This window comes from Tachypleus tridentatus, chromosome 7, assembly GCF_004210375.1.
Source record: "Tachypleus tridentatus isolate NWPU-2018 chromosome 7, ASM421037v1, whole genome shotgun sequence".
In the NCBI taxonomy this organism is placed as follows: Eukaryota; Metazoa; Arthropoda; class Merostomata; order Xiphosura; family Limulidae; genus Tachypleus; species Tachypleus tridentatus.
In genome coordinates this window covers 149242822-149269149 of record NC_134831.1, presented here as the reverse complement: position 1 = coordinate 149269149, position 26328 = coordinate 149242822, and the positions used below count along the sequence as shown (strand labels likewise).

General features: G+C 33.3%; 1 protein-coding gene across 2 annotated transcripts; it reads left to right on the top strand.

Moving 5' to 3' along the window:
- LOC143256884 (protein HTATIP2-like) lies at nt 1-26328 on the top strand. 2 transcript variants are annotated; one of them, XR_013031594.1, is made up of 7 exons: nt 1-157; nt 9648-9816; nt 10591-10698; nt 13366-13503; nt 20864-20925; nt 22437-23848; nt 23912-26328. XR_013031594.1 is itself a non-coding variant. In XM_076514695.1 (6 exons), exons 2-6 carry the CDS (start codon nt 9652-9654, stop codon nt 22648-22650), a joined length of 687 nt encoding a protein of 228 aa, XP_076370810.1. In that variant the 5' UTR covers nt 1-157; nt 9648-9651; the 3' UTR covers nt 22651-26328. The 2 variants fall into 2 exon arrangements, 1 of the variants encoding a protein (XP_076370810.1); XM_076514695.1 differs by having other exon boundaries at nt 22437-26328.

The following is a 26328-nucleotide window of genomic DNA, read 5'->3' as shown; positions in this document are numbered from 1 at the left end:
ACTTCTTTCCTTTCTGAAAACGGTTCCTTATATATATTTTTGTATATATAACGTGAATAATTAATCGGAAGCCAAGGATATCCTTTTAGTGATTTTTCTCAGCTATTTTCAAATATATCAGCGTTTTCTCTTGTCGTCGATTTAAACCTACGAGCTGGTAAGTTCAATCTTTAGTCTGTTCGGAATTTTGTGTTTTTTTAGATTGAAATGCAGGTTACTTATTGAATTTTATAAATTATAATGGAATTTTATGGTATTAATGAAGTAACGTATGATTTTTTCGTAATGACGAGAAGCCCACTAATATATAAAACCTGAAAAAAAAATTATTTCGTGTCCTTCTTGTGCGAAATTTCTTCAGGTTTAGCAAGCAAAGACAAGCAACCCCGAGTGCAAAGGTCGCAAGTAAAAGAGATGATAATTGTGTGTTTCAAGCATTTATTTGTTGTTCTGTGTCTTAAGAAAAATAAATTTAAGAAACTGTTTATACATAGTAATAATTATATTCATATTGAAATTGAAATGTGAGTGTATTTTAGTAAATACTAGTCCACTAAAACACATACAAGTCACTGTACTAAAATGAAAGTTTTATATTGGATACGGTAATATGAGTGCACCGCGTCACCTAACTTCTGTATTGTTAGTCAAGTACGGGTGAAAGAGCAATATAATAAAGTTAATACATATACTGTATACATAATGTATAATATTATGAGATTTAAGGTATTTAGTCTGAACATTTATGTCTTTGTTTTATAATCTGAAGTCGTTCGTTCTAGAACGATAACGGCATGATTTATATTCATTTCCTAATTTTATATGGTTGGTTGGTTGATTTAGTGTTTTACGGCCCAAAGCAGCTAGGCTATCTGTGTCAAACATTCAGTAAAAAGTTAAAAGTGAATTTAGTAAACTTCATAAAAGGAAATTAAGGGAAAACAAAACAAAGTTAAAAACATAAATAGCATAAAACCAACGTTTACATCTAGTCTACAACGTTAAGAGAAAAACTACAGTAATTCGATTGTAAAGGACTTCCTGTAGTGTAACTAATTATCATAACTCGTCAGTCAGGAAGGCTTAACAGGTACAGTAACAACAGAAAGTGTTCGTACCCCTGCGTCGTGAGTAGTTTTGTCCTACATTTATTTTTATGTAAATTGAACGACAAATAAACTGTTTATAAATAAACAACCAAACATAGGAGGGGCAGAAAGTGTTCGTGCGTCTACTTTAATGGTCAGTTGTGTAGCCTTTCAGGTGAATTACTTGGCGCAATCTCTCCTCATAGCACTCCATGATCGTTTGACAGTACTCGACTGGTCTTTTCTTCCATTCTTTACAGAAGGCCTCCAACTCTTGCAAGTTTTTCGGATGACGTTGATGAATCCTGATCTTCAACTCATGCCAAATGTTTTCAATTGGATTGAGATCGGGTGATTGCGATGGCCACTCCAGAACGCTCATATGGTTCCTATGCAACCAGGATTGCACATATTTCAATGTGTGTTAGGGTCATTGTCGTGCTGGAAGATCCAACGACGCCCAAGCCGCAAGTTTCGAGCATCATTCTTGATATAAGTGCCTAATATATCAACGTACTCTTCTTTTCTCATGATTCCGTTGATGCGGTGAAGGCTGCCTACACCAGAAGAGCTGAAGGAACTCCATAGCATGATCGAGCCACATCCTTGTTTAACTGTAGGGACGGTGTTCTTTGGAAGATTTCGTTCCTCCTTCTTACGGAAAATATAGTAAACATCATTGTGGCCGAAAAGCTCGATTGTAGTCTCGTCTGACCAAAGTATACTCTTCTCATAGGTAAAGGGTTTATCTACATGCTTTCTTGCATACCTCAATCGTTCTTCTCAATGAACAGGCTTTCAATATGGAGTTCTACGAGGACGGCATGCTTTGAACCCAGAAGAGCGTAACATGTTCGTAACTGTAGAGTGCTTCTTCAACCCCACTTTCCCTTACCAGTTTCTGTATGTCATTACGTGTTAAACGAGGGTTCCTACTATCTTCTCTGAGAACCTTCCTCTTGGTTCTCTCTGGAATTTTGGTGGGGCGTCCGGAACGAGGGAGGTTAGCAGTTGATCTTGTAAACTGGCAATCAGGTTTTGAACAATAGATTTCAGCACATTAAATTGTGTAGCAATAACGGAAAGAGACACACGAGACTTGTATTTTACAATAATTCGGGTTTTTAAATCACTGGAGAGTTGTTTCCTGTTCGCCATGATGACCAAGCAGATAATGACGGAGTCGGCGCTAAATTGCCGGAAGTACATTTTTTGCTGGCTAAATTCCAATAATTATGAACCCAGTGTCTATCTCTGGAATGATATAATGTAGTTTATTCGCCAAACAAAACAAAACTTTAACGGGAATATCAGTTTTTTCACACGTTCTGAACTGTACGAACACTTTCTGAACCTATTATTTTTGGTTATTTGTTTATAAACAGTTTATTTGTCGTTTAATTTACATAAAAAAATATGTAAATTTGTGTTAGTATAATATTTATAATATATTATACGTCTATTAGCCTAATCGTGATATTTTTAAGTTATGAGTAAAAAACCACTCGGGACACAGGGGTACGAACACTTTCTGTCGTAACTGTAAGTACAAAAACCACCATCAGTCACCTGAAGTTGGCCTATCTAGTCATGGTTTCGAGTTATTTAATGTTACGGTCAGTTTCTAATTTCAAATTGAACTAGATGAATTGTGATTTTTAAAAGGGAGACATATTAAAAAGATGTAATGTATAAATTAAAAAATTTAAATGGTATTAAAAAGATTAATGGCCTTTAAAAAACTAAAAACATTACTAAGGTGGACAGTGTCACCATCACCAATAACACTGTCTAACGTTATGGACAAAACATGTTTAAAATGATGCCATCGTTGAGAGTTGTAACAATGACAAGAAAGTAAAATGTGGCTTATTGTGATCTGAGTGTTACACAAACTACACACTGGTGCTTCAGTTCCAGATAAAAGAAAACGATGAGTTAAAAAACTGTGACCAATGCGTTGTCTAGTCAGAACAACTTTCTTTTTATGATCCTTACGGAAGCAAGACTGCCAAACTCCAATATAGGGTTTTAGTTGGAAAAGTTGTTTTCACATTGCTCACTCCAAGTCGATTGCCAGCTTGCACAGAGCTAAGCCTTGAATACAGGACCATAGTCCATGTATGGGACAGGCACAGCAGTGATAGTACCAGAGCAGACAGACTTAGCTGCAGTGTCAGCGACTCGTTCCCGTGAATACCAATGTGGCCTGGTATCCAGAAAAACTGGATAGAAGTAGATGTCAAAGAGAAATGGACCAGTAGGTTTTGAATATCAGTGAGAACAGGGTGTAAACCAATGTGAAGCAATTCCAGGGCAAGTAGAGAACAAAGTGAGTTGGTATAAATAGTGCAGTTTGAGTACTGCTTAGCTTCTATGTGATCCAGGGCAAGAGAAATGGCATACAGTTAAGCAGTGAACACAGAAGCTGTAGAGGGGATTCAGCGTGCAACCACCGAATCACAACAAAGCATGGCAGAGCCCACATAGTCACCTGATTTTGAACCATCTGTATTAATAGGAATGGAAGGATGGTTCAAAAGATGTTCAGTATTTCCAATCAAGAATGTCTACTTTTCTTAGATGACTTGAAGATAGGTCACATTTGGGGACTCTAAGAAGTCATGGTGGGATGGGCTGACCAGTCGATACATTAGTGTTATCAAAGGACAGACCCAATTCATCCAACTGCGTCTGGGTACGAAGGCCAAAAGGAGCAATGGCAGACCATCTGTTCTGAAAAAGCATGGCCCACTGAAGAAGGAAAATACAATCCCAGGTGGGATGCTTTGGTAAGGAACTAAGTTTCGAAGCAAATAGTAAAGACAGTTGCAAATGGCAGAGGTTCAAAGAAGGTTCATGAGACTCTGAACTGGGGAAGTGTGGAAAGCCCCAATGCAGAGCCAAAGTCCTTGATGATGAATAGGGTCTAGCATCTTTATGTCAATGGTCTGGCAGAGCCATAGATCAGTGACCCATAGTTGAGTTTTGATCGAATAAGAGCACAAGATATCTTTATCATAGGACATCGATCCACTCCCCAAGTGGTGGAAGAGAGGACACAGAGGATGTTCAGTGCTTTTGTACATTTGACCCATAGCTGCTTAATGTGTGGTATAAAGGTCAGATTACAGTCAAAGATAAGTTCCAAGAACTTGGTCTCAGGAACTACAAGCAGCATAACTTCACCAATACAGAGTTCAGGATCAGGGTGAATACCCCGTTGGCAGCAAAAGTGCATGCAAACAGTATTAGAGTGAGAGAAATTAAAGCCGTTTGCCATAATCCACTTCAGTACACGATGGAGGGCAGCTTGTAGTTGCTGCTCAATATATCTCACGTTCGACGACTGACACGAGATGTAAGAGTCATCGAAATAGAGCCCGTTTGCAACAGTGAGAGGGAGTCATTCAGTGATGGCAAAACACAGCCCTGAGGGACCCCAAGTTCCTGTAAAAAAGAACAAAAAAGTGTCAAACCCACACAAACTTGGAATTTCCTGTCCATTGAGAAATTTTTAATAAAAATGGACAAATGGCCATGTTACCCATATATATGGAGTTCTCGCAAAATGCCATACCTGGATGTTGTATCATAAGCCCTCTCAATGTCAAAGAATATTGATACAAGATGTTGTTTGAGAAAGGCTTCTCTGATTGTCGTTTGAAGTCAAATCAGGTGGTCCGTGGTGGAGCAATGTCGTTGGAATCCACACTGGGTGGGCAAGATGAGGTTGTTTGATTCGAGGAACCAAACAAGATGAGCATTAACCGTCCTCTCTAAGGTCTTACAGAGACAGCTCGTCAAAGCAATTAAAGTCAACCAAGATGAAAAAGGGAGATGGCAACTATTCAATGGGAGCATTAAGGTCTGATTGATCATATGTCTTTCCAGGCAACAGGTAGAGAGAAAAAACAGTGATGGTATGGCCCAAGGAAACACGGATGGCTACGGCCTCCAAGGGTGTGTTGAGTAGCAAAGACAGGGTGGGCACATGTTGATCAACCAACAGTGCCACCCCTCCATGCACTTGTCCATCACACAGCATGTCATTTCTGTACAAAGAAAACCACCGAAACATGACTGTATCGGCAGGTTTCAGAAATGTTTCCTGTAAAGAAAGACATAGAGGGTGGTAGGAAGCAATCAGTATTTTGATCTTATCCAGGTTAGAATGTAAGCCTTCACAGTTCCATTGTATCAGGGTGGCAAATTTCATTTATGTGTAGGCAAAATAGGTGGAGAATCCTTCTGTTTATGACCATGCCGTTTTTCCTTACTGTCCTTATTTGTGGGAAGTCTATCGACCTCATGGATCCTATCTTGGGTCGATTGGGCAGGTCTTTGCTGTTGGAATGGGATTCCAGTGACTGAAGAAGTGAACAGATGTTTGTTTTGCATCTTGGGGTGGGAGAAGAAGATGTATCCGAGGAGATGCCTGTACATGGAACCAAAGGATGTGGATCTTTGGGTTTGTTGGAATGTATGTAAGGAATGTATGTAATGTTAGAATGTATGTAATAGAGATAGGTGTTGAAATTGATTCATCAACTTTTTTAACCATGGAGGTCAAAAGACTTTTCATTTGTTCGGAGAATCATTTTTTGCAGACACAGAGAGATCTGTCTGCACTCTTACTGTCGTTATGGAACGAAGTGCAGCAGCATATGTCTGAGATGAGGTGGAGGACAGCAATTTTCGAGCCTCAGGATAAGTAATATTTATGAATCGTTTTTAAATGCTGCACCTTCCAACTATTTAGAACAAAAGTAGGATGGGTGAGAGTCATTGCAATTGATGCAATGAAAATCTGTTTCACACTCATGGGCATCACAGTCCTTGCTGCTGCACACTGGAAACATTGGAGAGGGTTTGGAATGTATGGCCATACTCTGCAATTAAGATAATCTGCCTTGATGGTGGCAGGCGGACGTGGTGATGTAAATGTAAGAATGAGGACATTGGTCGGCACCATAATTTCATCTTTGCGAGTGGATATACACCTCACTGCAGAAACTCCTTGGGTGGAGAAACTAGCAAGAATCTCTAACTCTGGGATGTTCTTCAAATCCCTCTCAATAATAACTTCATGATGAATTCAAAGTAGCATGAGGTATAACCTCAATAGGTATATCCCCAATGGCTTTTGAATGCAAGAGAAGTTCACTTTATTGAGATGTGGATGTTTCCATCAATATGTCACCAGATCGAAGCTTCTTTACTGACTTTGGAGAGCCAGTATGTCCCTCTAGTCCCTTCTGAATGAAAAAGGGAGACATTTGCCTTAAATGTTTGTCTGAAAGTGAGTGCAATATAAGAAAATGAGGTACAACAGGTGCTACAGATGGTGAGGTTTGCTGCTCAGGATCTTCAAGATGTGGCCATTTACCTATAGACTGTTTTTTCACTATTTTATTAAGATTTTTAATTGGAGTCCATAATAAAGATAGGAAAATTTCGGTGCCCACTGACCCCACCACCATGGAGCCATACAAGGAGACGCACTACAATGTCAAACAAGAACACTGCAGCAACGCCAGGGTCTTGTGAGCACTATACCCAAACACCAGCATCAGACACAATGTCCACAATACCTGTTGAGAACATCCAACACTGGTACTTGATTGACCCAAGGGGGGCCACCTCAAGGCCACCCATATACAGGAATTCAAGGATAAAGTGGTATGTTAGGGTTGGACCCCTCAACCACCAGGATCCTCTCTCCCCTTCATGGGTTGCCACATACAGCAAACACATGGGTGGATGTTTAGATTCCAGAGGAGGTAAACTGAAAGAACAGAACCTTTCCTGGGAGGTCCCCAACCTCGTATAGGAATCCACACTGAGGGGGTATTATATGGTGGATATGAGTTTCGGAAAGTTGACTGAATCCATACAAGGATTTATTAGTAAAAATAACATAAAATATAAGGTTTATTTTTCAAAAACATTTGACTTTAAGATTTTCGGTAAAAATGATATCTTTCATATGAAAGCCTTGTAATATTTACTGGTAATTTACCAAATGTCATTAACGTACATCTATTTATGTAAAAGTAATAGAATGAAAATTATAATAAGCACTAAATAGTTACGAGTTCAGTCCCTGGGACTGACTCTTATACTTAAAGAGTTCTAACAGTTTTTAATTATTATTATTTTAAACTGTACCAATTATATAAGTCAATAAAATGTTGCCATTATGATTTTGCATAACAAGACCTAAAAATAATCAACAAATCCAAATTAGTGTTTCTAAAATGGTTTCTTGTCTCATTGATTTCTTCACACTTCTGCATATGAGATTTGCATGTCACTAACCTTGAGCTACCTCCCACCTAAAAACACATTGAACAAGAACTGTGTTAGTGCATGATGTAATCAAGTAATGATAGCCCTCCATTAACAGGAAGGGAACAAAATCTTCTTGCACAGTTATGCTCCTAAAGTACTTGTGTTCAAATTAACTTAATTATTTACCGTTGTCTAGAATGGACATGTTCCAAAACTGTTAAGTACTTAAGATTTGCAGTCGTTTATGACTAAGCTAATTCTTATCCTAGCTCCCTGTTTAAATGTTTATATCTTACAATGATAATATTTTTAATTTCATTTTAAAGATACCAGAACAATGGTGATTACCTACCATTATGACTTCTCATATGACAGTAACTGACACTTCATCTTGTGATTGAGTATATGTTCATTACATGGGACCTGTGTCTAGTGGCTACTGGAAGCTGATTGTTTGTGAAGGATGTAACAGCCATTGTTCAGCATGTTACAGCTTCCTTGATGTATATTGGGTCTCTTCCCATCCATTTATCCAATATTTATTCTTTTCAGTCTGAATATGACAAGGATGATAATGATTTTGACTTGCTGTTTCCAATTTTATTGCCCAACGTTCATGTCTTCTTATCTTTCTTCCCACCCTCCTGCATTACCTCTTGTCACTTCATCTTATTTCTGAAGCACTTCATCACTTGATGAAATGATTTTCTGAAGAGGTTTATTACAACATTTACATATAATTCATCTTTTGCTCTCTTCTTTTGTGTCATGTTAGACAGGATACTCTCCAAATCAGTGTATGCCTCCCTTACATTTATCTCTACGATTTTTGTCAGGCTGTTTTTCCTTTTCTGGAGGTTCTTAGGGATGTTCCTGACTTACTGGATAACCAGGCTGAGACTGCCTGACATCGTTTCTCATGGTTTCTCATCTTTTTCAACATCACTCTTCTGTTTCTGTTCCTAAGCCTACTTAATCCACATCCCTCATTTTCATTCCAACTTCCCAGTTACATAAAAGGGAAAAAAAAGCAGGGACAAGTAAGTTTGAGAAGTCAAAACTGACTGACAAAGCTATGGGTATTTCATTTTAAAACATTATCAAATCAAAAGGGGTTTATGGGAAACAGCTTGGTGATAGTGTTAAAACTAATATCAAAGCTTTTTTAAATATGTCCAAGGTAAGTAAAATGTTAATATGGGGATTTAGCCTTTAAATGGTGCCTATTGGAAGGACTTATTGAAGACTGTGAGATGGTTTGGCTTTTGAATTTATTGTTATTTCTATACAATAGAAGTTATTAAGAATACTTTTGCCCTGAGTATTCTGTAGGAAATATTGAAATTTTCCTGAGCTGTGTAGACATTAATCTTTTGGTGATAAGAACTGTAAAAATTTTTATAGATTAAACATTGATAAAGCATCAGGTACAGACAAGTTTTTTTCTTCAGAAATTTTATAAGGAGGTCAAAGATTAAAGTCTCTCTTATTTTTGGTAGGACAGTAGATAGTAAGCTTATGCAAGAGGAGTGGATAGTTGCTACTACTACTGTCTGTAAAGGAAATTTAGTATAGCTAGTTAGACTTGTACATGTACTTCTACAATGAAATAAATTGTAAAGTCTAATAAAAAAAAGCTTTATAAAATCATTGAAATATGACATTATTTGGATAAGGTGCTACACAAAGGATTAGCTAAGAAAAACACATCAGTGGGTGTCGTGGGAAAGACTAGTTGATTGGGTATAACTGTGAAGGTATTTAAGAGGAAATTGGATGAGTACTTAAGAGATCAGAGTTGAGTTATGAAAGGCAGTCTTGTATGTAGTTTTAAATAGTTATGGTAGAAAATGGAATATGGAAAATGGAAAAAGCATATATGAATGAAGTAATAACAAGCCACTTGGTCAATAAGGGTCAGAAAATGAATAACACCAAGCTGAATTTACAAATAGCCAAGTTGCCAAAAGTAAATTTAAATGGTGTTATAAGTTTATTATGTATTAGACCAAATGCAGAATACTAATGTATTTAATAACAAATTTTAAAGTGTAAGTAATTATAATTTTATTTTTGGTTTTAAGTTTTGTAGCCTTGTAGTGAAAAGAATACTAAAATTGTAGTTTGATTAGAATGTAATTAATGGTTTTAAAGTAATTCAAAAAGAAACATCAGAATAATTTTTTTTATAATTAGATAGTAGTATAACATAACATTTAAAACACGTGTGTCTATATATATATTATTTATTTATATACTGAATAGTGTGATGGCTATGGAAGCTACAGATATGCCCCCTTTTTCTGTTTTTATTCTTGGAGCATCTGGTGAAGTTGGAAAAGAGTTACTGAATGCAGTATCAGCTGAATCCAGGTTTTCAGAAATTGTTCTGATTGGAAGAAGAAAGATCAAAGAAGAACCATTTTCAAAATATGTTAGTAACTAAAATAGACTAAGTTCTTATGAAAAACTAGCAAATGTTGAATATGTGCTATAAATGAGAAATGCTTGTTTTTTAAAATTACAAACTGTTTTAATTATCAAGCACAAACTGTATTAAATGAATGTGTACTCAATTGATAAGTTATGTTTATATAACAGATGATGTTATCTCCTTGTGTAATTTAAACATACTTACAGTAAAAGTCAGTTATCAGTGTTTATCTTTGTTAAGTAATGTTATTCCAGAACTACATGTTATAAACTATTTTACAGAAAAAAATAATAGTTTTTGGTGACTACTGCAGATAAAAAAACTTAGTGAATTGTTGACTTTAATGTTTTTTAAAAGTATTCCAATTTTCTTCAAGTGTTTCATTCTTTGACAATTTAAAGAGAGAAAACATAGAGAAAAACCAATAGAAAAATTACTATAGATACGTTGGATACATTATATAAATTAATTTATAATAGACCTTAATAAGGTAGTAAAAACCTGAACTGGTGGGAATTGTTTATTTATATGCAACTTATTATTTACAAGCTAACAATTTCTGATCACAAATTAGGAGAAATGTGATAAATTTATCACTGTCAGATAGGATTTTACATATATTTATATAATATATACACGGATATATGAATTAAAATCTAAAATTATTTTCTTTCTTATATTACATAGTTTTTTATATAAATTCTTGTTATCCTGAATATAAATTTTCATGTTGAAATTTGATTTAACACTTCCTCTTTTTGTTTTATATATCAGGAACAACGTGTAATAGATTTTGAAAAGATTGAAGATTATGGTAATGCTTTTCAAGATTTGGAAATTGGATTTTGTTCTTTAGGAACAACAAGAGGAATAGCTGGTGTGGTGTGTATTCTACTTGTCTTTTTAAATTACAGATGTAATCAAAGTTTAAGAAAAGTGTTGATATTTTCAAAATTGTTCAAAATAGTCAGAAGTTGTAAAATATAAAAATGTTAATCAGTTAAGTTTCAATATGTATATTTATCTCAGAATAGGTGCTTGAAAGTGTTTAAATTTACTAATCCTACCATTCTACTAAAAGTCCAGTGTAATACAACTGTAAGTGTTATAAACCACTATAAAATCAAAATACTTGTTTTGATAGAAGATTTAGAATATAGGAGCATGTATAAACTTACAGTTGTATTACACTGGACTTTTAGTAGAATGGTAGGATTAGTAAATTTAAAGATTTAGAATATAGGAGCATGTATAAAAGGTGTAGTAAATTTAAAACAAAAGCTCCAAAACTTGAGTAATGTTTGAAAGCATTTCAATTTTGGGGTGTGTTTTAGAAATCAAAATACCTGTAGTTCTTGCAGTGATAATTATTTAACCCCATACACATATGGATCTGTCAATTTAATTGACCATGTAGTATACATCTCATGACCATTTTATTAATTTTTATTCAATATTTAATTAAATAATTTGAATATTAATGTATGTCAATAAACATGACATGAAAACATAGTTTTTAATTCAAATTTTAATATTATACAAGTTTTAATTTAAGAAGGAAATATACTTAAAAAGTTTAACTTTCCACTCTTTTGTAACATAAGACATCTGCCCTCTAATCCATTAATTTAGATTTTATGGCTTCAATGGTACAGCTTCTATGGTGCTTAACCAATTAGAATCACAAACCACACATATTGAAAGAAAAATATAAAATTTGAACCTCCTATCTTCTTGCATTGCTGAGATATCAACACATATATTAAACTCTAGAGAAGTATCTTCTATTTATGCATTTCAGACCAGTTTATTCACTCATGCATACTTACCTGATGCACATGTTTATAATCAATAAAAAGAGCATATTGCAACTCGCAGGAATCTTAAGCTTGTTTGCTTTGTTTTGACAGACAAAGTAGTTTTTAATAAAAGCTTGATGTGTGTTGAATAAAGTCATTGTTCTGGGCTGTAATGGAATTACTTTTTAAACCTATTTATGTTTAATTAGTAAACCAGGTACATTATAGTAATTGGGAATATTCTTTACTAGTGTTTTGTACATATTTAGTGCTTCAAAATGTATATTTTCAAGCTACATGAATTATATTTTGAACAAGCAATATTGTGTGAAAAAGTAGGGTTACTGAATTGCATCTTCCAAGTACAAATAGTTTAATGCCTGAGTAAGTGGTGCTGAATTTCTTGTTTGCTTGTTGTTTTTGTTTACTTTTATTTATTTTTAACAAAAGTAACTATAATTTAATAGTTAGAAAATTAATAGGTCTAATACTAAAACGTAAATAATAAAAAATGACAAACTTTCATAAGAACAGTCAGTAGAGAAACTTGCAGAATGCTTTTCATTTGCTTCAGCCTTATTGTTTGTTTACCCTAAACTCTCTTGTTGTGTTATATTGATTTTCATGCCAGAGTGTCCAGAGTATAGTAATAAAATTGTAAGATTTTAAGAAAGCAGATGTGAGAAAGTTAAAAGCAGAAGCTATTAGCAAAGATAATTTTAACTGTCTATCTATTACACACTCTAGTCATTCAATAAAAAGCAAGCTATTCATTTTATTTCATATTTTAAAAATTTTCATTTCACTGTACATTGATGGCTTTGATACAGTTAGTGTCAGGATAGAAAAGGTAAGAGATAAAGTACAAAGTTTTTGTGGAAAAAAAAACAAACAACCTTGTATTCATTTAAGAAGTTCTAGAGATTATTCAAACTAATTTAAAAAAAACTAAAGCAAAAAGATGTATTTTCATTCTTAGCATGAGTTAATATTGATTTTGTTAAATTTGCACACAAATCTGATAAAAGTATAATTTGTGTACAACAAACTTGTCATGTTTACTAAAACCAAAACAAATTTCGTGAAGATACATCCAAGTACATTCATAGTTATAGTATGTATAGTTTCACAGTTACTTGGTGGCTACTGGGTCAGTAAGTTGACTGAGCCTAACTTGTACTGTATCAAATATTGAAACCAAAACTTAAGCAAAATTTATCTCTTCCTTGTATTTTACTTGTACATATTGTTCACATAAAAAGAAACATAAAACAACCTACTGATTCATATGAAAAACAGATAAAATGTGTAATAGAAAGGATTGCAAGTAATGGTAAGACTCACTAGAGGATGGTAATATTAACAAATTGTTGCTTATTTTTGAACTATAAATAATACACTTGCACATATTATCCTATCAAATTTATTAGCTGTCTTTATGACTCAAAATTTAAATTAATCAAATTAGATTTTTTTGCTTATTGTTCTATTGATAGATACATTCTATCAATGTTTTAAAAGAAACAAACATGTTTATTCATATTGGTAAGTGTTTTTATTAGTGGAGAAGAGAGAATCAAAACCTTTTTAAGATCATATTTTAAAATGTTTATTTTGACTATTTTTCCATTGTTTCATCTTAAAAATTTACAGTTTTGTTCAGAGTATGTTTTTTTATGCTATTACAAGATTTGAGATCCATAACTTACATGTGCACCTAATGGAGAAACCTGCAATTAACTCTTTGTAGGATGGTTTCATCAAAGTTGATCATGATTATGTGGTCAATAGTGCCAAAATAGCCAAGCAACATGGATGCAAACATTTCCTAATTGTCTCTAGCAGTGGTGCTAATCATAAGAGTAAACTTCTTTACCATAAAACAAAGGTAAGATTTACAAGTAGTAACTCTTTATGGATTCAAACATTACCTCGCCTATAGAACTAAATTGTAAACTTTTCATTTATCTCCTTCCTCTGCCAATTACCAGTAATCATATGGTACTTCTTGTATTTTATAATGTACTGAATTTTATAGAACTTTGTGTGGCATTTTATACCATCTTTTTAGTGAATTCTTCATTGTTGTTTTTTAACATAGTCCCTTTGTGTTAACATTTTCAAAAAGGAAAGTCCACTTAATTTTTCAAAAAAACAAAATGTGTTTTATTATTTGAAGACTTAAGTTAAATGCAGATTAAAAATGAAAAATTGAAATTCAGTGATAGTAAACCATTTTGGTCTTTAAAGGTATTTGTATTGCCCTGTGTTATATCACTCAGTTGTTTTTTGTTTTTCTTTATGTTTTAAGACACAATTTTCTTTGTTATTAATACATGTGCAACAGCTTGGTGTATTCTTAGGGTAAATAGTATATATATTGGTAATTAAACTTATATAATAATTTCTTCAAATCTCTTATTTCAGGTATTATATTTGTACTATAAACAAAAGATTGCTGATTGATGTACATATTATGAACTCAAATAATAATAATATGATATGAACAACTACTCTAAAGATGTTGAATACATATGAAAATGTGTTGTAGTTTTATGTTCCATCCCATGTAATCTTGTCTTCCATTCATGCCCTGTCTGATTACTATGTATGTTGACCATAGTTTTACAATGTAGCTGCTGATATAAAAGACAAACTTTCAATAATCCATCTCGTGTAAGAAAACTACTGTGTCCAACAGTTTGACCAGCATGTCTTCATGTAGAATAATATGAATACCCATTTCATTCACTAGCTCCAGGCAGTATGTGACAGTTGAGCAAATGTGTTATTGAAACATTTTGTGTATATATTACTAACACTTTTAGTTTGGGCTTGGTCTCTAGGTCCAACCTCATAACCATTTTGTGCTTATTGTTGTTTTCATTCTAGTATTACAAAGGTTTCATATGCAAAATATCTTTTTTCTTTTTTACTGAAGCTTAAGGTTTATTAAGCAATGTTTTTTGCCTTCTTTTATTTTTGTTGCCTGTCTGACATGCAAAATGATTTTTACTTTAAGATTAAAAATAACTTTGTGCATCAGAAAATTTTCAAATTTCATGTGCAAAACTTTATGTCCAGATAGTTTTATCAAACATTTCTTGAGAAAAACTTTATATTTTGTCATTCACTAACAAATCTCTGAATGGGCTCAGTCAATTTGACCAATATTATAACCACTATATAAAAGTAGGAAGTGAACATAAATTTTGATTTTTTTCATTCTAGAATGACTACAGATTATAAAACAAACACATAAATGTTAAGACTAAATAGCTTAAATCTTGCAAGTTTGTACAGATATACAGATTTATTATTTTTATTATATTAATCTTTCAGCCATGCTTAGCTAACAGTGCAGAAGTTACAATGCCACCAGTCACATGCAATCATTACCATATCCAATAATATAATACTGACCTTTAGTTTTTACAAAGTGACCTATCTTTGCTGTGTTTTAGTGCATTAGTATTTGGTAAAATACATACATTTCAATTGTTATAAATGATATATGTATATAACTTATTGCTATTTACAAACAAGTTCTTAAACATATTTTTGTTAAAATGTAGAATAGTAAATAAATAAATAAAGCACACAATTATTTCTTCTAGTTACAACTTTTGCAGTTTTTAATGCTTATCTTAGCTCACTAAAAGCTTTAAATTTCTCACAAGGAGGATATGAAATGAAAGTTTCTTTTTTTTTTTAGGTTTTATATACACATTTGAATAACCAAAAAACCAAAATTACTTCATTGAAACCATAGAACTCCATTATAATTTATTGAGTTTAGTAACTTAGCTGTATTGTATCTTTTTAAAAAAAAATGAACAGACTAAAGTTTCAAATTACCTGCTTGAAGGTTTGTCTTGAAGGAAAGAGGATGCCTTTATACTCAAAAATGGCTTAGAAAATATCTAAGGGAGCATTCTGAGCTTCCAGTTTGTTATTCACATGTCATATGTAGAAGTAAGTGTATACAAGGGACTTTTCAAAAATGGAAAGAGGTGAGCAGAGTCACTTTGATTCACTAAATATAACCATAGCTCAGCAAATATTAAAGATAAATGTTTTTATTTATATTCTAGCTTGTCAGTATCTGTAATTTGAGTTCCTAATTTGTGCAAAACTATAGACTTTGTATTTGGACATCAAACATCTAATATGAACAAGTGTTGCATTAAACATGCCACATAACACAAAAAAGTCAGTGCTTAGGTGCATTTGTTTAATATTTACATTGAAATTAAGAAATTAAATAACATATGATATGAAAATTGCAATCATAATATAGAGTTTGATATCAAACTTAAGAAGATAATTTAATAAAATAGTAATTCAATAAAATTTTAAATACAAGTCAACAAATTCAGTGACATGACCTTTGACCGATAACCAATTTGGAAAGAGTTAAGGTGGAGATTCTTCTTGGTTATCTTGCATACTCTTCTTAGGGCATGGAGACAGCATTTTTCCAATAACTTTTACACTTGTGTATTCTCACTTTACACTTTACTTACCACTGTTGGGGTACAACTTGTTGCAGATGTCTATGTATAGTCCTGTTACCTAAAGTTGATCAGTATGCCTTTTCTTTCCAGTGCTATTAAGTACAAGGGCTCTTTGATGTGGAATGCTGTACGTGGTGAGGGGACTTCCCAGGGAAGGTTCTCTTCTTTCTGTTTACCTCCTCTGGAATCTAAACATCCACTCATGTGTTTCTCGTGCAAGGTGACTCGTGAAGGGGAGGAGAGGATCTTGGTGGTTGAGGGGTGCAACACTAACACACTACTTTGGCTTTGAATACCTGTAGACAGATGGTCTTGGGGTCAATCAAGTACCAGTGCTGGATGTTTTCAACAGGTGTTTAGGTATAGTGTTCACGAAACTGGCGTTGCTGTAGTGTCCTTGTTTGTCATTATTGTGCATCCCCTCATAGGGCTCCATGGTGGGTAGGGTCAGTGGGTACCAAAGTATTTTTTTTTTTTATGGATCCCCAAATAAAAACTTAAATAGAATAGTGAAAAATCAAACCATTGGTAAATGACCACATCTTGAAAATTCTAAATGGCAATCTTAAACATCTGTAGCATACCTCATTTTCTTATATTACATTCTTTGTCAGACAAACATTTAGGGCAAATGGCTCCCTTTTTTATTCAGAAGGTGCTTCAGGGACTTGCTGACTCTCCATAGTCAGTCAAAAAACTTTGCTATGATGATAAACTGGTGGAAACATTCACATGTAAACACAGTGAACTCCTCTTACATTCAAAAGTGATTGGGGATATACCCATTGAGGTTATTCTCCATGCTACTTTGAATTCATCAGAAGGAGTTATTGTTGAGAGTGATTTTAAGAACGTCCCCAAGTCTGTGATTCTCGCTGGTTCCTACACCCAAGGAGTTTCTGAGGTGAGGTGTATCTCCATTCGCAAAGATGGAATTATGATGCCCGCCAAAGTCCTCGTTTCAACATTTACATCATTGTGTCCACGTGCTACCATCAAGGCAGGTTATAGTAATTGCAAGGAACGGCCATACGTTCCAAACCCTCTTTGATGTTTTCAGTGTCAGCAGTTCAGTCACTCGAAGACATTATGTTGTGGTTCCTTGACATGTGCTTATTGCAGTAGCAAGGACCTCGATGCCTGTGAGTGTGAAACAGACATTCATTGTGTTAATTGCAACAGCTCTCACCAATCCTACTTTCGTTCTTGCCCTAAGTGGTTGGAAGAAAAAGAGGTGCAACATTTAAAGACAATTTAAAACACTACTTACCCTGATGCTCAAAAGTTACTGTCCACCACTGCATCTCAAATGTATGCTGCAACACTTCATTCCACTCCTACAGTGGGAATGCAGACAGATCTCTCTGTGCCTCCAAATGAATCATTCTCAAACCATATGAACAGTTTTTTGACATCCATGGTTCAAAAAAGGTCATGAATCAACGTCAACACCCATCTCTGTCTCTAACATTCATAGAAACACCAATGCGACCGTTCACAAGATGGAAAAAAAGAGGCCTTGTTCACCAGATTGTCTTGTTTTGGCAAATCTAAAAGGACTAAAACTGTGAATCAAAAACTTAGGAAAGAGTATAGTGCAAATTATCTGGTCATTGCATCAAAAGTCAGTGACAGTCATGTGTTTTGTACAGTTTGCCACATCGATTTTTCTGTGGTGCATGACAGGATAAACGATTATTCCAGACATACAAAATTGGCATCTCACCAACAAAAGGCTGAGGTGAAGACAAAAACGATGCAGATAACGACATTTATGAGTAAGAATTCAGAATATGAAACCATAAATGCAGAAGTGATGTTCACACAATTCGTCATTGCTCATAATTTACCCCTAGCTTTAGCCAATCATGCAGGACATCTATTCAGACAAATGTTCCCGACTCTGATATAGCAAAAAAATATGGCTGTGCTAAAACCAAAACTATAGCCATTGTACAAATGTTGAGTTGTGAAGATGGCAAAATGATTTCAAGCATACTTACTAACAGTGTTTACAGTTTATCCACAGATGGATCTATAGACATGGATGACTCAAAACTGTATCCAGTGGTTGTACAATATCTGTACGGGCTCTGTCTACAATCATTACGCTCAGTCATTTGAAATAGTTGGCATCTCTGACAATAACATCTTTTATCAATATTTTTTTACCTTGAGAAGGCTTATGATACAACACGAAGGTATGGCATTTTGCAAGACCTCCATATATATGAGTTATGTGACCATTTGCCCATTTTTATTAAAAATTTTTTAATGGACAAATGATTCCAAGTTTGTGTGGGTTTGACACTTTCCCATTCTTTCTATGTTGACGACTACAGAAACATTGGAGCCCTGCTCAGTGCTGTTTTTTAACTTCTCTATCTCTGTGTCACACTTTTCATTCATCCCAAACCTGTATAAGTTGTGCTGCCTTTGGTCTCTGAGACTATCTTTGACCATGCTGACTTTTATCCACACATCAAGTAGCTACGGGTCAAATGTACAAGAGCACTGAACATCCTTTTTGTCCTCTCTTCCACCACTTGGAGAGTGGATCAATGTTTTATGCTGAAGATATATTGTGCTCTTATTCGATCAAAACTAAACTGTGGGTTGCTGGTATGTGGCTTTGTCAGGACCTCGGCCTTCAATATGCTGGAGCATCGGGGACTTTGGCTCTGCACTGGGGCTTTCTGCACTTCCCCAGTTGACCTGTACACAGAGTCTCATGAACCTCCTTTACACCTCTGCCGTTTGCAGCTGTCTTTACTGTATGCTTTGAAACTTCACTCCTTACCACAGCATCCCACCTGGGGTTGTGTTTTCCTTTTTTGGTGGGCCATGCTTTTTCAGAACAGATGATTTGCCATTGTTCCTTCATATCCAGGTGCAGTTGGATGAATTGGGTCTGTCCTTGGATAACATTGCTGTATCCACTGGTTAGCCTATCCCATCATGGCTTATTATGATCTCCATATGTGACCTTTCTCTAAGTCATTTGAGAAAAGCCAGTACTCCTTATTGGAAATTCCGTCTTTTATTTGCTGAACATCTTTTGAACCATCTTTCCATTCCCATTTATATGGATGATTTGAAAACCTGTGACTCTGTGGGCTTTGCCATGGTTTGTTGTGGTTTAGTGGCTGTGCACAGAATACTTTCTACAGTTTCTGTGTTTACTGCTGAACTGTATGCCATTTCTCTTGCCCTGGATCACATAGAAGCTAAACAGTACTCAAATTGCCCTATTTATACTGACTCGGTTAGTTCTCTACTGGCCCTGGAATCACTTCACATTTGTTCTCATACTGTTCTTACTGATATTCAAATCTGACTGGCCCATTTCTCTTTAACATCTACTTCTATTCAGATTTTCTGAATTCCAGACTATGTTGGTATTTGCAGGAATGAGCTCATTGACACTGCAGCTAGATTGTCTGCTCTGGTGCTATCACTGCTGTTCTTGTTTCATACATGGACTTTGGTCCTGTATTCAAGGTTTGGCTTCATACCAGTTGGCAGTCAACATGGACTGAGCAATGTGAAAATAAACTTTTTCAAATAAAACCCTCTATTGGACTTTGGCCATCTTGCTTCCATAAGGATCTGAAAGAGGAAGTTGTTCTAACTAGACTACTCATTGGTCACAGTTTTGTAACTCATTGTTTTCTTTTATCTGGAATTGACACACAAGTGTGTTGTCTGTGTGACACTCAGGTCACAATAAGCCACATTTTACTGTCTTGCTGTCATTATGACTCTCAACAACAGCACTGTTTTAAATATATTTTGTCCTAAGGTTTATCCATAATGTTGGACAGTATCATTGATGATGTTGATACTGTCCACCTTACAAATGTTTTTAATGCTATTTAGTTTTTAATTTATAAATTAAACCTTTTGTTATTATGATTCCTTTTTTAAGAATTAAAGTACAACGAGTTTGATATGAAGGTAGAAAATGGCTGTAACGTCAAATAGCTCTAAACCAGGACTGGAAAGGCCAACTTCAGGTGTCTAACCCTGATATTTGAGCTTACCCATTAGTCATCGTGGCAATTTATAATAATTAAAATTATGCTACAGAAAATCCTTTTAAAACTTGTATTACTGTAGTTTTGTTTCTTTCTTACTGCTGTAAACTAGATATAAAAATTGGATTTAATACTATTTATGTTTTTAATTTAAAAATTAAACTTTGTTTTATTTTACTTTGATTCCTTTTTATGAACTTTAATAATTTTACCTTAATTTTAACTTTTTACTGGATGTTTTCCTCAGGTAGCCTAGTTGCTTTGCTCTGTAATATGCCAAACTGACCAAACAAGTACAAGATAGAACCTTGTATTAAAATTTCTAAACGTATCTTTATAACCAGAACATGAATTGGTTGTGGTTGTTAATGTGACATGTTGATTTATGTTTTGAAATTTTTTGCACAACATACTCTACTTTTGTACTTATTAACTCACATTTACACACTCTTTTCTTGCAGTCTGAGTTGATTTGAAGTAATATTTTAAACTAAATGGTTGAAATTGCTTAAATCGGACTTTGTGTACTATGCTGTTTATTAATGCTTAAACTTTTGTTTTTTGAAGTAGAATATACTGTTTGATTCTTTGTTAGATTTGTGTTTTTGGTATTTATACTTTATAATTTGTATTAAACGAAAAATTTCAATTTCTGTTTTTACCTTTACAAAATATTAAAAATTATTTTTTAAAGGGTTTAACAGAAGAAGATTTAAGGGGTATTGGTTTTGATAGACTCTCAATTTTCAGACCTGGGTAAGTACTTTCATGTTCAGTTTGTTACTTTATAAATATGAAACAGTCAAAATGTCAGGTATGTTTTAAGATCAAGATGCTGAACATTATGACGGATAAAGTAACAATCAATGCCTTGGTTATATTTATTGATGATATTAAAGTATTGGGTGTCAGTATCTGTGAGGATGATTCTGCTGTTCTACAAAACATTTAGATCTTTTAGCAGTACAGCAGATAATAGGCTTTAATTGTATTAAATGGATGTAGGTTACTATGATTTAAGCTAAGTATAACTTTGATGGAGGTCACCTTACCAGTGTTATAAAATAAAAGGACCCTGGTGTATTGGTTTCTTAAGTCATCTAAGCAGTGTGCTGTTGTTTAATGGTAGAACAAATACAATTTTAAATTCTATTTACAGAAGTAATGATTAGAACTCCTAAAGATATTATAATTTTATTGTATAGGTTACTGGTTAGGGTTAATTTGGACTCCTTAATATAAGGACATAAAATTGTCAGGTAAGGGTTCAAAGAAAGGCTACTAGGATGATACTTGGGATGAAAAGGTTGTCATAACAGAAAAAGTTTAAGAGCCCTGAAATTTTCTCAAGAAAAAGAAAAGAAGGATTAAAATCATCTGATTGATAAGGAATTATTATTATTAATACATTGTCATTTTTCTTTTGTTAATAGTGATGATCATAGAAGAAGGGAGCACAACTATTTTTTTTAGTAGACTAGTACTCACCTTTGGTTTGGACAGTGTTGGGCTACGAATAAGAATTCTTCTAAAATGTTGGAAAACTGTTAACCTCACTTTAATGCATAAACTGTTAGGCTGTTCACCCCTATAACAATTAACTTTATGTTTTCTAACATTTCTCTGACTGAAACTGTCACTTGGTTTTACTCTTGGCTACCTTTCCAATTGATGGTTTCTTATCTAGTTCACAACTATTTATATCTCTTACTGAGGTGTTCTAGATATTTCCACAGGCTTGACATAAATAACTTAGAACCTTTAAAAATACCTGCTTTTAACTCTCTTCTTATTTAAAAACTAAACAGTCATGAAATATTAATTCACAAAGTATAATTAATACTACCACACTAAACAGTTTTACTTTTCTAACAGGTTTGCTTGTTGGACTTTGAAGTGGATTGCTTTCAGATACAGTGGCTGCTTTAAACTTAAGAGATTTTAAGGGAAGGCTCAATAAATATTTAAGTGATCGGGTTAGACTTAAGTTTCTTTTAAGTGAATGGGAACATGTTCATTGACCAGCAGGTCCCTTGTTACCCATAGAGATCATTATATATAGTTGAGATTTATCTTTTGCATCTAACTTTTAAAAGATTTTAATAGTGTATGTTTGTCATAGTACATCACTATAAGACTGATTATAATTTAATGCAAGTAATTTATTCTAGCTGTTTAACATAGGTACTGCAGGTTGAAACAAGAATTACTTATTAAAGACCTGTTTTCATTTTAGTATGATTAGCTAACTAATTTTACTTCACAAGGTTGTTGATCTGCAACCGTCGACAATCCCGTCCACTGGAACGTGTAGCTCTTACACTAATGAAACCTATCTTCAGCTTTTTTCCAACTTTGGTGTCTGTTCCAACTAGTTACGTGGCTAAAGCAATGGTGAAAACAGCACTTACTCTAAATCCTGTCAAAGTGGAGGTTATTGAAAATAAGGCTATACATACACTAGCCAGTCAGGATGAATAGGGACAGTCATGTTGAAGAAGCAACAGATGGGTTTGTAATAAAGGAAAAATGATGTAATTATTATTCAATAACAATTATGTTTCATAATTAAATAAAGAATAAAAGTATATTGTTCCAGGTTGAAGGTAAGATATCAAAGTTTTCTGGGTTTTTGATGGTGTTGAATAATTATTAACTCAGTCAAAATTGGATATTTATCCTCATTTAATTTTGTTGTTGGTAGTAATATAAAAATTTCATGAACTAGACTCAGTAATTTTGTTGGTTTCATACCCCTTTTAGTAACTGTTTATTAAAAAAAAGAAAGATTTAATTTATTCATTCTAACAAAATTTGCAGGTTCAGAAATTTTCTGATTCTCATTTAGTTTAACTGATATCTGATATCATGTATTCATGAACAAATAAAACTGTAAACAAATAGAAGCACAAGAGTACACATATTGCACAATCCTTGTTGATAGGCCCTGAATTCCCAGTTGGTGTCTTCAAAAATCATAATAGAAGACCATGATTGGTATCATACTGAGACTGAAAATTCCCGTTCTGTGGGCTCATGCTCTTAATCTTTTAAGTACCTGTCAGTGCCTCTGTGTAAATTTACTAGTTACATAAGCAAAAGGTTTTTGTGTTTTTTACTGATGTGTATTCTAGAACTTTGTTTACTTTTAACCTTTGCTTTATGCCACAAGATTCTACTCATTAACTTTGTTAATGGCATAAAGATATACGTTGTAAACACTTGTTAGTGGTAATTTCAGTATTTTATTATTTATATGTAACTGAGAAACTTTGAGAAGTTTGAAGAGTAAAGCTGGGCAACTAGTGCTTTTTGCTAACTGATTAATCAATGGACCTATTAATAGATTGCATTAAATTAATCAGTCAGTACAGTATTTCTGTATCTGTGGTACATTTAGAAGCAAAACAAAATATTGGTTTCAGATGCTATCGGACAGTTGCCTTCCTTCTTGTCAACAGCTCAAAAGAAATGAAAAAAAAAAAATGGCAGTGGTTATCAGCCAGTTAGTCAATAGTTAAAAAAAAAGAAGAGTGCTGCTATCTAGTGGCGTTTCGTCTAGTCAAAAGTTCAAATATAAAAAAAATCCAAAAACTGGCCTTCCCTCTAGTCAGAAATTCAAAAAGAAAAAAGTTGAAAGTGGGTGTTACCAGCCAGTTGCCTTCCCTCTAGTCAGAAAGTTAAAAAGAAAAAAGTTGAAAGTGGGTGTTACCAGCCAGTTGCCTTCCCTCTAGTCAGAAAGTTAAAAAGAAAAAAAAGTTGGCAGTAGATGTTACCAACTAGTTGCCTTCCTTCTAGTCAGCGTTTCAAAATTAGTGGCAGAAACAGATTGTCTCAGTAGCTTTTTCCCTCTCTCCATGATTTACCAAAGCTGAATAAATGTGAAATAAAAAAACAAAAAACTTGTAAGGCTTAAAACTGAGCAATATATAGAAAGCCCATTATGTAAACTTTGTACTTAAAGAAGAAACAAACATTTTTTGAATTTTAGATTATTAGTGGTAGGTAAAAACCAAATAATCATAATAGCAATATTCCTGTTACTTAGATAATTGAAATAACTTGAAGCCCTAATTTCATTAATTGATTATTTTATGAAAATCATATTAATTAATCAGGTATAATTCCAATTAATTTAATTCTTAATTTTGATTAACCAATTGGGTTATGCTATGATATTAATCAATGCAGTTGCTTTTCATAGATAATTGATTATTACCAATTGTTCAGTTAAATCACTCACTCTACTGAAGAGAGAAATATCCTTTCTTCATGGGGTATAAAATTTCAAACTTACACATGACTAATATCACACTTGTCAAGGGTAAATAATGGTTATATAGTGTGTTCCATAGAAGTGCTTTTAGGAGGACATATTTCAGTGGCAGTAAAAGAGTTAAAGTAATTATATTATTTTTTAGAATTAATAAAAGTGAAAAACACAGACAGTATTGCACAACTGACAAAATGTGGTCAGAATGACACAAATTGGAATGCTAGATTAAAATATTTTAAGACAACTCGTTAACATAACTTGCAAACAGGATAATTAAAAATAAGCTTTGTCGTTCATTGATAGACAACTACAATCTACAAACTTGATGTAATACTGATTTGATATCTTAATCAATTGTTTGAATTTATTAGGAAATATGTAATATAAAAACAGAAATATTTATTACTGTACCTCTATGGAATTTAGTTATTTCTACTTTAAGTTAATATGTATTGTGTTTTTGATTCTGTGTTATTGTACTGTATAATACTTAAGAAAACAAGAAAGTAACAACTCTGCAGTTTTGTAGTTTTATGGATATATATTATAACAAAAAATCACAAATATGAGTAATATTAACTTCTTTACACTAATTTACAAAAGTATACAAAAAAAAACTTGCTCTTTCTTGTTATATTGACGTAGGAACGTTTTCTCCAATTACCATAATCACTTCAAACAGTGTATTGAAATTTGGCTTCAGGTTGTAACTGAAAAGTTAAAATTCACACTGATATATAATTACAAAAGTTTACTGTTTCAATGTCAGTTGCACCAAACCTTGTTGATATTTTCAAAAATGGTTTTCAACAATTTCAAAAGGCACAAGGCTGGCAGAAGTTACAAAAGTCGATTTAAATCTTGCAACCTTTGTAACATTTTATAGTACTCTTAAACTCATCCTTAATTATAGTGGAAATATTGGTCTTCAACAAAAGGGAAGAGGGGTCCTTTGAATCTATTCTTGGAAAAACTGATCAGTGTTGTTAGGTTTTACCATATAGTATTGAATGCACATTGTGAAAATTAGTCACTAATATGAAAGAATGCAGCTGAAAAGAAAAACATAGATTATTTTGCACCAGTTGCTAAATATTTGCCACTAGCTTGTGTTAATTGTATTTATCTTTATATAACTTCATAATAATTAGAGAAATTTGATAGTTAACCCCATTGTATTTCTTACTTAACATATAAGAACTTGTTGCAAATGTACTTTAAGTGAATGAGGTATTGCACATCTATCAAATTTTATATAGTGCCAAAGAAAGCATAAAGAAAATAATATATTGTGTGATGATGTCTGTGATTTGGTACATGCAATTAAAAGTGCTGTTAATAGCTCAAATCAGGCTAACTTGTAGGAGCAACTGACAGAAATCAAACTAAATGTGTGAGAAAAGAAAACTAGTTTTTGTGCATTTTATTATGAATATGCTAACTAATAATTGTTTGTGAGAACTACTTTAATTCTTTAAGTTTTAGATAGTTTTTTTTGTAATTCACTTATTGTTCCTGCTGTTATTTTTTTGGATTTTTATGGTTTTCTGAGTTGTAAGTTATAAAAAATCCAAATATCAAAAATGCTCAATAGAAATTGAAAATTGTTTGCACAGTTATATGTTAAGAAATTTTGTGGGTAAATTTAACTTAATATTACTTTAGCCAGTTTTACAGTTATAGCAAGTCATAAACTATTTTTTTGTACTTAAACATACAAATTCTGAATGGTTATTATATTTACCTCAATATTTAGATTTGTTATATGTACAGTTCATAATTATGAAGTAAAATTGGATATATATCAAGTTATCGAGTGCAAAATGTTTTGTTTTATATATACATTCATCATTAATTGTTGAAATAAATTAATTTGATCAGCT